The 18,473-nt window shown below is 39.3% G+C and overlaps 1 protein-coding gene across 36 annotated transcripts in view; it reads right to left on the bottom strand.

Moving 5' to 3' along the window:
* Positions 1-18,473, bottom strand: part of Elavl2 (ELAV like RNA binding protein 2) — a 171,684-nt gene that overhangs the window by 63,072 nt on the left and 90,139 nt on the right. For 11 of the 36 annotated variants that reach the window (XM_052716247.1, XM_052716243.1, XM_052716250.1 and 8 more), the window contains 2 exons: positions 5,751-5,841; positions 2,805-3,048 (listed from right to left, as the gene is read on the bottom strand). In XM_052716247.1, the coding sequence (XP_052572207.1) occupies positions 2,805-3,048; positions 5,751-5,822 (316 nt within the window). In that variant the 5' untranslated portion in view covers positions 5,823-5,841. Of the gene's footprint in view, positions 1-2,804; positions 3,049-5,725; positions 5,842-6,844; positions 6,852-18,473 lie in introns of those variants that run through there. The other 25 variants (XM_052716256.1, XM_052716253.1, XM_052716258.1 and 22 more) reach the window with 8 other exon arrangements.

Below are 18,473 nucleotides of genomic sequence, written 5' to 3'. Positions count from 1 at the left end.
AATGCATTTTCACCATCTTCACCCCACTAAGTCTTCCCAGATCCACTCCCTGCCTTTTCTATCCACCCGACTTTGTACCCTTTGTTTTTTTTTTAAACCCTTCAAGATTTTTTTGTAAATCCTTTATTTAAATATGTTTTGCCCAAAATATTCTTACATGTATGGTCTTCTACTGGAGTGTAGTCAACTTACCAGAAGCTACACTCTTAAGAGAAAAATGACCCTTATTTTCTCAGTAGCTAACAACCACAAATCACTCCAGAGGTAGGGGTGGGATTGTGTGCCCAACTCCCTTCTCCGTGCTAGATTTGGTCTAGCGTGGGCTTGCACAGGTTTTGCACACCACTCTGAGTTCATAGGCTTACCTGATATTTTATACTATCCTAGAAATCTCCATGACTGCAAGAATAATAAAGCAGAGGGACCTCAAGAATCAATTCCATTTCAACATCTGTGTGTCTGAGGTAAGCCACATGTTTCCATTACATTACCACTGCTCACCACACTGAATCCTAAGAGTGCACAGATATGAAGACTCAGAACTCAAATTTACCCCATTATACATAACAGCCCTGTAAAGAGCTTATGGAAGAATAAGATGATTCAAGTCTGCCCAGGGATAAGATGTGGAAAATCCCCTAAGATGCTTTCTGTGGCAAATGTCTAATATGAAAGATGGATGAGTTATTTAATATTTTCACTTACCACTCCCAGTATCATAAAAAAAGAAATGTGATTTTTTTTATACACTATTCAAGCATCTTCATCTTATAACGGTAGGGTTGCCACCAAGCAATCGAACTAGAAATCACAGAAATTGATATTATAGCCTGCATGCCATTTATCATACTTTACTACTTATTTCAAGTAGCCTAAAAAAATTCACAAGCAAAAAAATAGCTTTACTAAAAAAATTAAAGATAAAATCCAATATAGGGGACAGAATTGTTTTCTGCCTGTCCCAACTTTCAAAATCTCTCTATTAATTTGATACACTGCTAGTCCTCAGTTTGCAAATGAAAATTGAAAACGGACAGGAATGTAGCTCAGTGATAGACCCTTGCCTACAGTGTGCATGAAGACCTTGGTTCAATCCCCATTATGCACTACTCCCAACACACACAAAGGACTGAAGGAAAATGTGATCCATTTGAGTTTGAGTTTTCAACAACCGAAGGGTCCTCCTGGTAATATGGTGAACCCAGAAGCAACATAATTAGCTAAGAATAGGATTATTCAGTATGTATTGTAAGCAACGGATTTCTTTTTAATCTGATGGGAACAGATAAACTATTGTGGCCTTCAATCTGTAGCATCAGGGAACAGAACAGTGAGGCTCAAACACAGACATTGAATCCAGGCACTTAAAGATCTTTAAAAAATGAGTACCAAGGCCTCGATTACAGAGCTGCTCAAAGTATCATCTCAACTAGTCCTAAATGACCCCCATATGATTGATGCCCTCAATTTAAATTAACCAGAGGTGAAGCCAAGAACTAACTTGTCCATGGTCACATGACCAGTTAAGCAGTCAAACTCTAGCCCCATCATTCACACCACTTTTAAAGAACATTTATTCATTTCAAATAGTTTGGCCAGGAGATGGTGGCACACATCTTTAATCTCAGCACTCTGGAGGCAGAGGCAGGTGGATCTCTCTGAATTCAAGGCCAGCCTGGCAGCCTGGTCTACAGAGCAAGCTCCAGGACAAGCCAGGACAACACAGAGAAACTGTCATGAAAAAAAAACAAAAAACAAACAAACAAAAACTTAGTTGGTAAGTTTGTTTATAAACTGCATAAAGCAATTGATGTTCCACCAAATTTCACAACATGAAAGACCTACAAGGTCTATCTATACTTAATGTCATATGGTTTTAGTATTTTTAAACAATTCTAGTAGGAAACATTAACTTCTGTCCCAAGAACATGTTTGTTAAATAGGTTTGAGTTTAAATAAGAATTTACTCAATTGTTTTAAAAAAGCATACTGAGATTTTTCAAATACATAGTACTCAAATTCAGCCAAACGGGCCATCACTTAGGCCCAATTTCTCATCCTTTTCTCTTCATCTTTACAATAAAAAGGATGCTCATGCCACATATTCTTTCCTTGTCAAGGAATATAACATAAAGTCCCATCAGTCTCTAATTCTATCAGTGCAATTGTTTAGATAGTGAAAAGGTATTAGCCAGTACTTTATCACACATATTATAAGCATAAGGACCAAAGCAAAGAATATCATAAGGGTTTTTTCCCCTTTCTAAAACAAAATAGTCTCCTTGTAGCTACTGTTGAAATGCTCAGTTATGCAAGGTCAGGGGTACTGAAAAAACAAAGGTTAACCTGAATGCTGCTATCACACACAAGTTTTTCCAAAAGCACTGTCCCAAAATATATTCATAGTCCAGGTTAAATACATACTGCTATCTAGGCATGGTGGTTCATCTTGCAATCTCAGCACTCAGCATGCTAATATTGGACTACTACAAATTCAAAGTCAGCATGGACCATATAGTGAGCTGCAGGCCAACCTGTACTAGAGTGAGACCCTGTCTTTAAAAAAACAGCAAAAAATAAAAATAAAATAATAATAATAAAATAAAATAAAATCAAAGACAGCCCCCAAAAGCATTTTATGGTTTAAAATAAACCCTTAAAACTACTTTCATATTGCTTATACCATAACAGAAAATTTAGGTATGTAAAGCTTCAGCACTGAATGATTTATACATACAAAATTATTTTCTCATACCCTGACCCATAGTTCTTTACATTTCACCCATCTACATAAAAATGCATACCTGTTATTTTGTCTCTTACAAGCTTACAGGACTCTATCTCACCAATGCTCCCAAAAAGACTCTTCAGCTCCTCCTGTGTCATGTTCTGAGGAAGATAGTTGACTATTAGGTTGGTCTTGCTGTCCTCCGTGTTTCCGGAGTCGACTGGTGAGGAGCAGTTGTTGTTTACAGTGGTTGGACCATTGGCTGTGTTATTGCAAGTTGGCCCATTAGACAGTTGTGTTTCCATGGCAGCAATTACCTGCTAAAAACAGAGAAAATAAGAAATGTCAGAATTCATATTTCACAAGCTATTTGAGATTCCACCCAAGAGTTAAACACTTGTCACTAAACAAAGTCGTTCTGCTGAAATTACAATAAAGCTTCAACAAAAAGTGCAGCACCTACGCTAATTGTATTTCATATTAAGCTATTCAATTTAAGGCTACAATTATACTTCCACATACATATTCCATACATGCACATAAGCACAATTTCAATCTTAATCATCTTCTAGACTCATATCCTGGGGCTAGACATATACCCTCAACTCACCTGCGGTGTCCACAGAGGAAGCAATTTAATACCAAAGGGCACAGAACTGCATCCTGACTAAAAATAAAAATACTTAACATGCTGCCAAAACAAATGAAAAAAAAATGACATATTAACTCTGAAGAGGATTCTTCAGTTCGTAAGAGTCAATTATCTAAGACTGACAGGCATCCATTAACAAAATCAAGGAGCAAAGGTACTTTCAAAAATAAAATTGTCAACATGTACTGTTTTGGTTACATACTGAAATGTTTTTGATTAACATTATTCTGTACCTCTATCATTGGTAAGAAATAAAAAAATAGATGTTATATGTTCAGGAGTGAAAGGGTAGGTTAGCTTGGGAGTAGAGCTATGAATATTCTGTCTACATTTGTAGACTATTCGGCCATTCTTGTCAATTTGGCAGCTGGTGACCACCAAGTAACTAATCTATAGCATCAAAACAGAATCCACAAACAATTCAGGATAATATTTTGCCTTGACTCTAATTTTAAGACCAAAAACACATATCCAGTTCACCAAAGCAACAATATAAATACACCAACTTCTCCAAACAGGCCAGCCCAAGGCTGTTGAGAGTGCAAGTAATAAGGTGTCCATAAACCAAACAGCAGATGAATAGCAGCATAGGGGAAAATTTCCTCACAAGTTCCAACTACTCTAAAAATCAGTTATTATACAATTTGAGATATGTCTCCTAAAACCAATGTGATGGTCTTTGAACAAAAGAGTCACAAACCACAACCCCCAAGTTTTCCAAAAGCATTTTCTAATAACTGTCCAACGTTGGACAGCCAAGACTATGGGGGAATCCAAAACTCAAAGCATCAATGAAAAGATTACACTCTGTCTCATCCAATACACCTCTCAGCTCCCCAAAGAACTGCTCAAACCTGACAACTCTGAATGAGAGCATGCTAGCTTTAGGAGGCTTTGACATAGGAAAGGCAAAGAATTTGATAAAAGAAAAAAAAAGCAAAGCAGAAGGGAAAGATGGCTGATTATTAAGGGAATAGGGAAAATGTCTTTTCAAATTCAAATTGCCTAAGAAAAATAAAAGGGTACGTCTACAGATATAAAATCTCTATTGCCAAGAGATGTTTACATAAGAAAGCAGCACCAGACAGACTGGTCAACTGACCAGCTCCAGACTGGTCAAGACTGGACAAGAATCAGTGCTGTGGGGATAAAAACAGACTCGAGCAGAGTAATCAGGAAATAGTCAAATAAGTTGTAACCTTTCAACAGCTTCATTTCTTTTCCGAAGAAACAATTCCCGCCCCCATCAAGTTTTAAACTATTTTTCTTGGGTAAGTATTCTCAGTGAATACTTAAAGAGTAATATAATAAATAAATCTTTGGATTTATATAGAAAAAAATCAAAATATTTCAAGATATTATAAATGACAAAGTACTTGAAAATGAGAAGGGAGGCTTCAGATTTTGTTAATACAAGTGTGACTGTTCCAGTTTGTGGGTTAGTTGTGAATTACTCTTTTCACAGCAAAATTCTCATAGGGCTACCTCTGCTCCACAACTATAAAAAAAAATGACCTGCAAGAGGAGAGTGGTCAAGGCCTATTAAAATAAACCACCACTCAAAAGTAAGGGTATGTGCACAAAGTACAAGAACCCCAAATGTGAGATTCGGACTAGAGCTCATTGGGATGTCGTGTGAAATATAAATGTTCATTGACTGAAATTAACAGGGTTTAATAAGGACAACAAACACTCTCACTTAATTGCACATTTATTTCCACGTTCAGGTGGCAAGAATGAGCTCCTAAGCCAACATTCAAGTGAACAGCTGCAGTAGGCTGTGTGCACTGAGAATCACAGCATCTCTCAGCTATAGGACCATCTGCTCTGAATAAAATGATACTAATGTGCTATATTTTCCAAATAATGCATATTCCATTGATAGGCTCAACACAACTGTTCACAGAATGCACAGTCTTCCAACAGTTACTGGGCAAATAATTTTCAGCCAGATTTACAATTTCAAAATTTTTTTTAGCATCAGGAATTGTAAATAACTTCAAAATGTAGTAACCAAAAAAATACATAGTAAACAGAATGTAAAGAATTATGGTAACTTAGTATTCAGACCATACCAAAACTTTTGTTTGTTTTTGTTTTTTCAAACAAGCTTGTCACTCTTTTGAGTCTGCACTATATCCTAATTTTGATTATTTCAGTTACATATAACAACAGCACGGTTCTGATCTACATCTACCGCCACGGTTAAAATTGCAATGTGCTTTGACATTCTTAATGATGGCCATACCACAGTAGGTAAGAATGATTAGTATGCCAAATTAAAGGTTCAAGTGTTTGGTATGGCCTCGGCACTTCTGCAACATGCTAAAAAAAAAGTAGCCTACAGAATTTAAGAAAAATCCCACAGACCCCGGTCCAAGGCTCTGCTGCCCACGAACCGCTTCTAAGCAGAGAAGCCACATCACACAGTCTGACTGCCATGTTAGTTTGGAGTTGCCGTCTGCAATATGGACACAAAAAGTACCATACGTTAGATTAGAGCAAGGTAATGCAACACGTCAGCTTGCACAGATTTACAGTGACTGTCTTCATACTCCCAGCACGGCCATGCAGTGGGGCTTAATTGAATTTGAGGCAATTCCAATCTAATCCTTCCAAATTTATTTCCACATGTAGTTTTCTTGCATAAATGTAAGTATTTATAATTAAAAACTTGATTTTAAAACAATATTAACTAGTTATCTTGGCATCTATCTTTAAAAACTACCTTAAATTCCATTTCAAAAAATTTTTTTTTAATTAAATAAAATGAAAATACTACATGCAGTCCTCTCTTAGGGATGTGGGAGAAGGGAGGAAATGCGAGTAAAATTTTAGTGAGAAAAGCAGTCAAGCGATTCATAAGTGATTGCTTTGCACAAAAGCACTCTCTCCCCTAAATATCAAAGGGGCATGAAGTGAAGCTGTATTTGCCCACACTGTTACATTATACTACAAATGATCCTTAATCCTGGGACTCCAAATTAAAAGGGAATCCAAGCCCCCTGTGGTTATTCTGACACTACAGTGAAACTAGTCTCTACCAGCTTCACCAAAAGCAGTTTACATATACTAAGAGGTAGTAAACCGGCATCTTTCAATTGAAAGAATTGGACCAATAAATAGGATTTTTTGGGGGGATGGGGAGGAGTAGTAATTGCATAGGCTGTCAGCTTTGTCCCTGAAGGAAATCAAATGAACATTTTCATAATATGTAAATTGTGAACCCAGCATGCTTTGAAACGAGTGCTGCCATGGGGCCGCCAATAGCATTACTGGGCCGTTTATCCCTTACTTCAATGTGCCTGAAAACTAAACAGAGCTGTGCTAGTGGCCCAAAGGTCCAAGTTTACTTTTTAGCTATACATCCACATGTTTAAAATGACCAACGTAGCAATCAGAAAACTCAGGCTCAGAAACAATAATGAACAAAGGAAGGCTGAAAAAAAAAAAAGTCCCCTTACATTAGTAATTTTAAGTTTTCAACTTCAGAGTTGAAAGCCTGGTTGAACATGATCCACATGGAATGCGAACATGGAGTGGACTCTGGCATCTATGAAAGGACTTAAAGACTCCTCGCTGGATGCATGAAAATGCTTTGCTGTTCTTCCTTTCTCCCACTGTAGCCAAAGAAGTCAGTCTGACCCTGTGTTCTTAATCTTACAGTTCATCTTACAGTTAACCTGAGAGAGTAAAGTATTTATAACCATGAAACGGGTTGACAAGAGCCCAGTGGTGGAGTAGGGCAACCACACCCAACAGGTTAAACCAAGACAAGATGTATATCCAGGATACATTCAGGAGTTAATATCCATATATTCCTCCTTACCTAAAATCACGGATAAAACCAGATTCAATGGCCTCATCCCCTGTCTTCCATAGGAGACAACACTAACGAGCTGATCTCCTGACACTCCTCCTTTGCAAGGCCCCAGGGATGCAAGCAGTCTTTACTGAACAACTAAGTTGGAAAGGCTGCTGATGGAAAATGATTCCACTGCACTTTTACGTTCCCAGCACCCAGACAGTCTCTCCGCTTGAGGCAGACACACACCTTTATGGGAAGTTATAAATAAGCTGCTCACATGGCCCTTACCTTTATGCTGGCCAACAATCCAGTTACTAAAAATGTAAAGCTACTTCCCCTTCACTTAAGGACAGGTGATTCTGCTCCACTCAATCTACCACAGACAACCCGGCTGTGCACTATTTATAGAATCCACAGGCTCTGAGGCTTGTTGGAAAGGAAAAAAGGCCACATTCCAGTGAAACAGAGCCATTAATTTTAAGGCTTAAAAAAATAATGTTTCATATATGTTCACCTCTTAATTTAGGCATCAATCGTGCCAACTCAGACTGCTTTTCATCCTGTTATTCTCAGCGCAATAACTTATGAAAAGACACTCTCATAGATTAATCTAGAATATCCTATACTTGCACTGAGCTACAAGAGATAATGGTGAGGAACAGTTTGATGGGAGCATGGTTCTCACGGGGAAGGGAGGAAGGTAGCCTTTATCTTTTCATGGTTGTATAGTTTACCTACAACAGGGACTCAAGTTTTCCACATTTGTTTAACCCTCCCCCTTTTTTCGTTTCTTTCAATTGCATACACTTCATGCTAACATGACTGTGTACTGAGATCAAAACTATTAATTTATTTCTCTTATCTGGCAATAGTAGGAATATAAGAAATTGGTCCACCAGTTTCCTGACCACATATGAAAACAGGAAAAGTCTCCATTTTCTAATCTCCCTAGTTTAAAAACAGAACAACAAAAACATTCTGAAAACTGAGGTAATCAGCTTTGCTATTTTAAAACCTCTTCCAGACAGCCACCATGTAGGACAGACTCTAGTTAAAAATACCTTAAAAATATCCTGAGAATTCTCACTAAGTTCACCTGGTGTTATGACCAAGCTAGGAAAAAGGATTCTAAAGTCTCAACACTACCCAATATAGAGACCAGAAGTGCCCAAGTCAGTCATAGCAGTAAGGCTGGTTCAGTGTGCCCTAACATCCCACTCCATTGCTATGTTCACCATCCTGGTACCAATTCCCAGGCTGGGAATTTGCTTCAGGGGTACAGCACTGATCTATCATGAGCTAAGTCCCAGGGTTTGATAACTACCACATTAAGGGGGTGGGGAATTAAATAAAACTGATGTAGGCTCATATTTCCTCCGAAGAACTCAAGTTATTTACAGCCTCTTCAAAAGTGCTTCCACATCCTAATTCACACTAACTTCTCCAGGAAGCTTTTCTTAAGCCATCAACAGCCACCTTCTGTCTGTCAAATCAAACACTAGATATTTGATACAGAAACTGAGTACTCTGCATCCTTTACTTTTAGCAACTTGGACATCTGAGCCCCGCTTGTCCTTCAGACAAGCCCAGTGCCTTACTCTCTTGCTTTGCTCATGAATCTCCTCTAAGATCACCCCACTCCCTTTGAAGGATCTGTACAAGGAAAGAACAGGAGCAATTCCTTCAAAACTCAGGAACTGAAAGGGTGAAGCACACTGTCCTGAATATGTGTAAACTCAATAGCTTGTTTCTCTATGCCACTTAACGTATTTCACAGTAAACACAACAATGAAAGCATATTTTCCAATTTGGGTGCATTCTACCAGCCACTCCCACCCACTGAAATCCAAATTCCTGTTACATGGTTCAGCAAAGGAAGTCATTTATTTCTGAAGTGATCAGTTGTGTGATTTTGACCTCAAGAACCTGTCATTTCAACTTGCGATCTATAAAATACAAAAGTCAAAACAAATCCTGAAACACTGCACAAGTTCCATGCCTTTGTCTAGTACAGTTATGGAGACAAACCATGTGAGATTTAGGGATCACTTAGCAAAATGGTCAAAAGCCAAGAGTAAATGCAAACAGAAAATAGATTTTGATGCAAAGGAACTCAGAAACCCATTATTCTTACGTCACAGGTCTTAAATGGTTTTAATTTGACATTGGCTAAGAATGTTAGGCAAATACAGATGATGTCTCTAAAAAGAATCATGGCTAGAGGCAAGAACAAGCATCTCTCTCAGACTAAAACATCCAGTTTGTATACAATGACCTTGGACTCCACACTCACATGGGACTACAAGTTCAATATCTCCAGGTGCACACCACCAGGGCAGAATCAGCTCAGTGTCTTCCCTCTGCATATTAAGACTTCCTCTAAACACCAAGTTCAAGTTACAAGGTGAAAAGAAGGCACCTGTCTCTAAAGTTTAAAAGATATAGCTAGGGGGCAGTGGAATCCTAATCAAGCACCCTCCTTTAGTGAACTCAGAGTAAGAAATTGGAGCACAAAGTAGGCAGTGACATGCAGGATGAGAGCAGAATAAGTATCCTGAGGACAGAAGGGGTCACCTATCTGAGGGTCACCATGCCTGCAGTGAATGCTTTGTCATCCCCCTCTGAAATCCTTACAATGACATGTTCATGATACATTGCTATGTTTACTGAAGTAAACAGGAATATTTAACCAAGCTTTGAAACCAGAGATAACCCATGAGTCACAAGGATGAACAAGTTAGTGTATTCTCTACAAAGTTCTTTGTTTCATAGAGTCTGCAGGATCATCAAACTTCCATCAACTCTCTACCTTATACCACTTTATCTCTTCAGCTCCATGAATTCCTCAACCTCAGACTCAGATATGCGGCCTTGAGCTTAACAAAAGACCAACTAGCTGCAGGAATACCACAAGAAACTTTCCTTAGCAGCTAATACTGTCTCTTGGCTTTTACAGCTTCTTTTTACAAACAAGTCTCTCTTGATATCAGTCTGTAGGTTTGGAGTTCCAGAGCTGGCAGGATTAAAGGCTCTGAAGTTTGTGGATTAAGATGAGTACAGGGCCCCAAATCCTTCCCTTTGTTCTAAGCTTATTACAGTCAATCATGTTAGCCAATGGGAAAATAAAGATCCAATTAAAAAGATCTGCTCACCATTCCCATCCTGCTCGTCCATTCAACAAACATCTTCATGCACCTACTAGGATCTAAGGGAAGCTTTAGGTACTTGAGGAACTGACTACAAGAAGGAAGTACCAGGGTGCGCACACACACAATGGGAGATGTGCACAGCTGAGCAAGAAGAAACACATATAGGAAAGTGGTCTATTAGATAAAGCATGCTTTGAAATTAGTGAAAATGTAGAGCAGAGAAAGTGGACTAAAAATGTGGAAATAATGGTGGCAGTCTCAAGGAATAAACAGCAGGTCTCATTGAGAAGATAAGCTTTGAGCCAAGGTTTCAAAGAGAAGTGACCTGGCTGCTGCATGGGGAGAATAAAAGTCTCTCTAAAATGTCCAACATCCCACTCTCTCCTCAGTCCTATGTCATGTTACACAATGGAATTAAGTTTGCTAATCAACTGATCTTAAAAACATTAGATTGTCCTATATTATCCAGGAGGTTGCAGAGGATTAGCAATGATTCTTACAAGTCAAAGCAGGGAGTGGGAAAGTCACACTGTCCAGAAATCACAGCATCAGAAGGACCTCACAGCCAGCTCCTTGTAAGTAGAGCAGATGAGGAAACATTTTCCCCTAAAGCCTCCGGGGGAACTTTCCCTTGGCTGTCTCAGATCTACTTTGAGTGGACTTCTGACATACAGTGCTGTCCAGCAGTGACATGTGCTGTGTTCTGCTACTTGTTATGTTACAGCAATTTGGGATGTAACCGAAAATAACTGTTGTCTCCACTAGACTACCAAGAAAAATATTCCAGGCAGGTCAAAGTTAGGCTGCTGTGCAGAACAGTAAGGAAAGAGATACACTAGAGTGAGAGACCAGTCAAAGAGGTGATGAGGCAGACTACATAGGACCTTGAAGGCCATCAGAAGAAAAGAAACCACAAGAAGGTTTCAAGTCAAAGAATAGCATGAGGCTTCTGTGAAGATAACTGTGTGGGAGAACAGGAGGGCTCAGGAAGTCTGGAAGCAGTTAAGCCAGGCAAGGAGCTGCCACAATAACCCAGGCATGTAAGGACGGCAGTGGCTCTGACCAAGGTATTGTCAGGGGAAAACCATCAGATCCTGGATATGTTTAGGAGAAAGCATATAGCTCAAGGGCTACACTTAAATTATGTCAGCAAATTGCTTAAATCCATCATAAAAAAAAAAAACCAAAGCCAGTTTACATTCTAACTGCTTGTATTCAAACAAATCACCAAAACATTTATCATGTGCTAGGGACTAAGAATACAAGACAAATAAACAGAGAAAGGTTTCTATATAGAGAGCAGGACCTTAAAGAGAAAGAAAAGAGTCTCAGGAAACCCAGCATAAAAACCGGGTATTAAATCAAGCTATTCTCTACAAGTATTCTTTACAATGGATTCTTCAAGCAAGAATTCAGTAATCAGTTCATTTATAGCAAACGTAAAATCAACAACCATTTAATTTTAAAGGTTGAACTAAAGCCATGCAGCATGGCTGCAGACGTCTGCAATCCCAGTCCTGGTGGCTAAGCATAAGAACTAGGATGAGTTTGAAGGCATCCTGGGCTACTTTGTGAGACCTGACCTTAAAGCACTACCATTCCAAAACAGTTGATCTGTATTATGAATCCATTTTAATCAGTCAAGATTCAAAAACAAGAAAAATCTCAGTTTTCCCCTAAAGTTTAAAAATTGAAAATGGCATTTTCTGAAGTGGAAGCACACTCTTCAACAGGGCCATTTGCACTGCTGGGGAATAGTGAAATTAAGTCGTAGGTTAGCTGGGTCTTGGTTACATCATGGAATATACTAAACCGTTAACTTCTGGAGATGAATCATTGCCACCTCATTCTTTCATCCCAACCTCAGTGGGCCTAGTTAATTTCCAAGCCATTATTTGGCTGCAGAACCTAAAAGGGAACATAAGTATAATGAGAATAAAGTCAATTTCACCTTCCATTTCTGTAGCAGGGTTGTTTTATATAGGCAGATAGATGTGAACTGCTAAATTAAGACAGTTCACATAGTAATCAGCACAGAAATTGGATTAACTTCACATTCTTCTACAGAAATCACAGCTATCAGGAACTCCCTTAGGGTAGAACACATTGTGAAAGGCTGATTGGAAATCCTCAAATTAATCCCAGTAGTTGAGTGTTTTCATAAGGTAGACTAAAAACAGTTCGTCTGTAAGATAGAGACACTGAAATGCTCTGTCATAATTGAGCTCCAGAACAGGAGGAATACTTAATCTTAAAGGGAATATAAAAGACAAGGAAGGCTTACGGACAGAAATACCACTTTTTAACTCACAACTGTTAGAAAGGGCCATAGCTCTCCATCTGGCCACTTGGGGTAACATTTTACTTTTCACTGTCATTTAAAAGGACTTAGAAAAAAAATGCTATAGTTAGTGTTTAACCCCAAGCCGTTTATAACAAAATAAAGGAGGCATCTGAAATGTCAGCTGATTGAACAAGGTATACGTTATTTTCTTAGTAATACTGCAAGGTTACAAATATTTCTGTAGGAATTCAAAAACACTGAAGCCAAAGATACTATCCTAGGACACACAAGCCTTCCACTGCATTAAGGCATCATGGGGAGCAGACAATGTCCTCCCTGCTTCTTTGTCCATGGTGATCCATATACCCTCGACTCTGAAAAGTGGACCAAACCATCTCACATACTGATATTTACCTATGTAACACTTTTCTTTTAAATTGTGTAAAGTCCCAAGGGGTGTATGCATTCGATTTAGACATAGAACTATGAATTACTCAGCAAGGTAAGTTGAGGCATCTTCAAAAGCAAGATTCACACCAAGAAAGTTATTTATTTCTTTTGGTCTAGCTCTCTTGCTGACTCCCCTAATGACAGAATTCTTTAAAACCGACATCCCAGCTGGGGAAAAAAAAAAAGGCTTAAGTACATCTGTGACTTGTTATGGTACTTAAACTCCCAGCTATTTACTGCATTGCAAGAATTTGCATTCAATTAACATGGTATTTTTATTTGTAATTCCAATGACAGACAGTACAGAGGGAGAGCATCCCAAAGACATTTTTAGTTAATCTGCTGCCTACAAATGTACACAAGAGTTAAAGCTCAAATGAGTGATGTTATACACCACAAAACAGGAAGACACTTCTTAACCTCACACTTTATTGATTCCACCACTCACATGGGTCCAGATATCCCTCTTACCAGGCAAACAAGTCAAGGTGCTACAGTGCCCAGTCAATGTCCCCTGCCATCTCATAGAGCAATGATGCTCAACCTTCCTAATGCTGCGACCCTTAAATACAGTTCCTCATGTTGTGGTGACCCCCAACCATAAAACTGTTTTCATTGTGCTACTTCATAACTGTAATTTTGCTACCGTTATGAATTATAATGTAAATATCTGTGTTTTCAAATGGTCTTTTTGGGGGTTGTGTCCCAAGTGTCACAGAGAAAACTTCTCCACTCACTTCTGTGGGTGTTTTACTTCCCACGTCATCTTCACATCAGTAGGTCTCTACAAGTTCACAGGGTTAAGTTAGAACCTAACAGTGGGGCAAATGTATTAAGTCTCTATGTGCAGTATCACCTGCGTAATTATATAGAAACATAGTTCTAAAAGTTGTTGAGAAAGGGATCTATCTCGTTACAGTAAGGAGTGAAAGAAGGTAGAGATGTAATCAAAGATTCCTTGAACCTAAGAAAACTTTCCTGAGACTCAAGCCAGGAACACATTTAGCCCTTGAATCATCTGTATTCTCAGAACAGGTGGGGGGGGGGGGGGGGGGGGGGGAGGCGGGTAGAAGGGACCAACTTCCTTTAAATGCTTTCGTTATGTACAAACATTAAGCAGATAATATGTCAAAGCCCTTTACAAACTAAAGTACTTAATGAGTATCAGACTGTTATGATTATCATTAGACAAAGGGAAATATTTCTTTCAAATGCTATCATAGAAAATCTGTCAGTCTTTCAGGTTAAGGGTTGGGATACCCCTCCCATACCTCCCAACATCTAAATGGGCAACAAGACTGAAGAATTTCTGAAGACTCTCATATGAAATAGGAACACTGTGGACAGAAAGTACTTTCCTAATCATGACTGTCATCTCCTGTCCTGGGTCTCTGAAGCAGATGCTATGTTAAACTACATTTAGCACAGTCACAAACGGTGACTAAGAAAGATGGGAATTTTTACTTAAATTGCTGCAATTTTTAACCCCAGATCTCCAAACACTGTATTTAAAAATATAGGATGCCAATAGTCCAAGCGTTTCACATCTGAATTACAGACTTATCTATTTTAATTTACCTTACTTTTTAAACTATATGCACTTGGCTTCCATCCTTCCCACCTTGGTCTTTTCATCCTCAACTGCACAGTCTCTTCGAACTTCAACACTCAGAATTCACCACCCACTCTGCTTCTTTCACAAATGAGGGCTTCAAGGATGAGCCAACCACCTTCTCCTTCCACTGGAAAGTGGAGACCAACCATGAACACACTCTAGAATAGACTGAATGTGCCCATCAGGGAACTGGTACAGATATACAAGGCCACTCAGTTCACCTCATTATATCTCTCCCATCATGACTGTCAAACCAACCTACATTTAAACATGATTTTTTATAAGCCTGCATTAACTGTGGTTTTGAGATGTTTAATTAAAAGAAAAATAAGGCATTCTGAATTCTCCACAGGATTTGCATAATTTGGGTACAAAAAGAGGTTGTTAGAATTCAATGAATTTTGTAGAATTCAATGAATCTTTTGACTAAAACGAAAAAGTGGAAGAAAAAAGCTATCATTTATTGACTACTTATTCTATGTCAGATAATTTGAAGATAAAGTTTCATTTAATCTTCATGTGCAGTATGAGATATATATATATTATATATATATATATAATATATATATGATCTTTAATTTACAAATGACAGGGGAGGGGGCACACTATAGAAGGAAGCTAGGCCTAGTGCTTGTTGGGAATGTGTGATACTGAGTGAGCCGTATCCCCAGCACTATTCTTACTTTTATTTTGAGACAGGGTCTATTTTAAGTTGCACAGGCTGCCCTTAAACTCATAGTATAGCTCAGGCAGCCCTTGAACCTATGATCCTCTAGCCTCAGTCTCCCAAAGAACTAGGATTTGCAGGCCTGTACCACCAAGTCCAGCTATAAATGAGGACTGCAAGTGCACAGATACAAAGTAGAAAAATGAGATTTGAAACCAGGCTCGGGAGTCCATTGAAAGCTCCTAACTACTGTTTGCTTCTGCACTCACCCCATCTGCAATTCACCTTCAAATCCCCAACTACACAGAGCTCCCCAAATAGCATCCCACAAACGTTTCTTCGCAAGGCTTTTGCTGACTCCACACTGCCTACAAACAACATCTCAGCTCCCCAGCGAGGTACCCAACTAGACCTGCTCCCACCTACCTCTGCATCACATGCCCACTGCTCCCATGGTTCACAATAAAGTCTTGACAAATCCCCAGTCGTCCCACCCACTCCCAGTCTGCTTTCCACTGTCACTCAACCTCTTTTTCATCTGCAACATCCTCACTACCTTTCTTCTGACTAAAAGGAACATCAGTCTAAGAAGAAGGGGACACACTTGCCTCCAGCAAGTATTCTGAGAAACACTGAACTAGGCCAGATAGTTACCATCCAGTGCTTCTAAACGCCCATGCTTCTATCATACACCTTACATTAATTTGTCTTCTTGTCATAAGTGTAAAAAGTCACACAAAGCAGATAAATGGCCATGAAGGCAAATCAAGGAAGCCAAGTAAACACTCCCCTATTTAACAATGCAGGCCTATATTCCTTGCCAAGGGGAAGATTTTCCATCGTAGCCTCATGTACCTGCATGAGTCAAAGTCATCTTAGGTTGCCTATAAAGGAAAGGCTTCCATTGGCCCATCACATATTTCTTTCAGGATATAATTACTATTCAGTATAAGCCCAAGCGTCGAGTTGAACCAACATTAACAACAAACACCTAACTGTAAGGTTTCACTAGAACAATGCAGGCTTCAGTGATCAGGGGCAAAGACAAGTTTAGGTATGTCATATTGTCATCACATCACAGTTTAAAATAAGTGGATCTCAACAAAGATGCATAAATAAACCCAAAACCATATGTGAGGTTTATACCCCCATTCTTCCCCCAAGGTCTGCTTGTATAAAAGACTAGAAAAGGTACTTAAAAGTCAGAAAGCAATTTCCCTGACCCACTGGATATAACAGGCACTGTGCCAGATGGGAATAACAGGGGCACAAAGCATGAACATTCCCAACTGCCCCCCTTCCTGAGTAGCCTTGAACCCCAAGAAGTCAACGGCATACAAGGAAACCTTCCAGAACTCCCAGCCATTCTGGCTGACCTATGCTAAATGTTTCACTAAGGAAAAGATAAAAGGGCAAAGTCAGCTGCTGCTATGGAAACTACTTCTAACTTAAACAACGGAGTTTAGACATGTATGTGAGGAAAAAAAAGTGAGGCATTCGTTTTCCAATGTTTAAAATGCTAGAGAATAGCAAGAGAGTACACATGGCATTCTCAGTACAGTTAGCATTTAAACTAGATTTCTGCCTTATTATCAAAGTTTGAAATTACAAAGAAACACAGGCTGAACGTTTTCCGATTCAGTTTCTGTGTAGTCATTCCCAGATACAATTTTACCTTATGGAGAGTGAAAGTTTCTTTAAGAGAATTCTGGCAGGACAGTAGATGAACATCAAACCACTTGGCAGTAAATAATCTTTCATAGCTGACAAGACTTTCAAAAGGACCCACTATACACCAGGTGACATGATAGTGTAGAGTGGTTATGGCTGTCATCTCTTCCAAACCAGCCTTGAAGGAAAGTTCCCGCCATCTCCTACCACTTGAATCTGGGATGGCTTGACAAAAGGGAGCCTAACCATTCTTCTGAAGAGAACTATTTCTCCAACCTCACCTCAGAATGTTCACTTTCTTTGTAAACACAGCAGAGACACACTCCTTTGAAAGACTTGATGTGGACTGACAACCTCTAGTTAAAAATCAGCTTCAGGGGAGCATATCATTTTTGTAAATCTATTGTCCCACCTACACAGGCTTGTTAAACCCATCTTTGTCAATCACATACACAGGATGGGGACGACACGTGTTGGAATTCAGCGAAAAGTGATTCTATACTCACTACTTGGACCAGAACATGGAGGACAAACAAGGGGTCGTGGGGATGGCAGCAAGGGTAGTAAACAAAGAGGGGTGGAGCTCAGAATTTTACCACCATCAGATAAGAACGAGTTCCGGGCACCACTGTGCAAAACTCAGCAGTCTCTCTCCAGCACACCTTCTTGTTCTCCTGACAGTGACCCACATCTTCATTTGTTGGAATTAAGGAAAAGTAGCTTCCTACATTAAGCACTGAAATACCTCCCAGTGCTAGGAATGGGGTGAGTCATTGGCCAAAGGGGGTCCCATAGACCTGACCCTAAACATTACATGCTATTGCCAAGGGTACTGATTACCCTCCACCACCTGATGGGAAGGCCCTATTGATGAAGACAACACTTATGTCATTAAACATGGACAAACTGAGCTGGTACCCAGCTAGAAGCCTGACTCCTACTGACTAGAAGTCATTGTGCTATAAGTTACTGGGCACATTACTGGAGGAGAAAAATAATTATCAATATCACCCAGCGATAAACCCTGCCACCTACAATAGCAACCTGCCTACAAGATATACAACTGCAAGAGTGACACAAATGTTGTAAGGGTAAAACTGCTTTTTTATTGGATTAAGGCCTACTCCATGAAATGGAATCCATACTTGACCCTGCTCAAGAGGCCAAGAACCTGAGACTAGATAGGTCATGGGCCCTACGGGAAAATCTAGTACTATAGTCTACTAAAGCAGTGGTTCTCAACCTGTGGATTGTGACTCCATTGGGGGTTGAACAACCCTTCCACAGGGGGTCGACTAAGACCACTGGAAAACACAGATATTCAGATTACGATTCATAACAGTAGCAAAATTACAGCTATGAAGTAACAACAATAATAATTTTATGGCTGGGGGTTACCACAACATGAAGAACTGTAGAAAGGGTCACAACATTTGGAAAGTTGAGAAC

This window comes from Peromyscus californicus, unplaced genomic scaffold, assembly GCF_007827085.1.
Source record: "Peromyscus californicus insignis strain IS unplaced genomic scaffold, ASM782708v3 Scaffold_5__1_contigs__length_169319896, whole genome shotgun sequence".
In the NCBI taxonomy this organism is placed as follows: domain Eukaryota; kingdom Metazoa; phylum Chordata; class Mammalia; order Rodentia; family Cricetidae; genus Peromyscus; species Peromyscus californicus.
The sequence above is the reverse complement of the archived record's forward strand: the minus strand, read 5'-3'. Positions and strand labels throughout refer to the sequence as shown.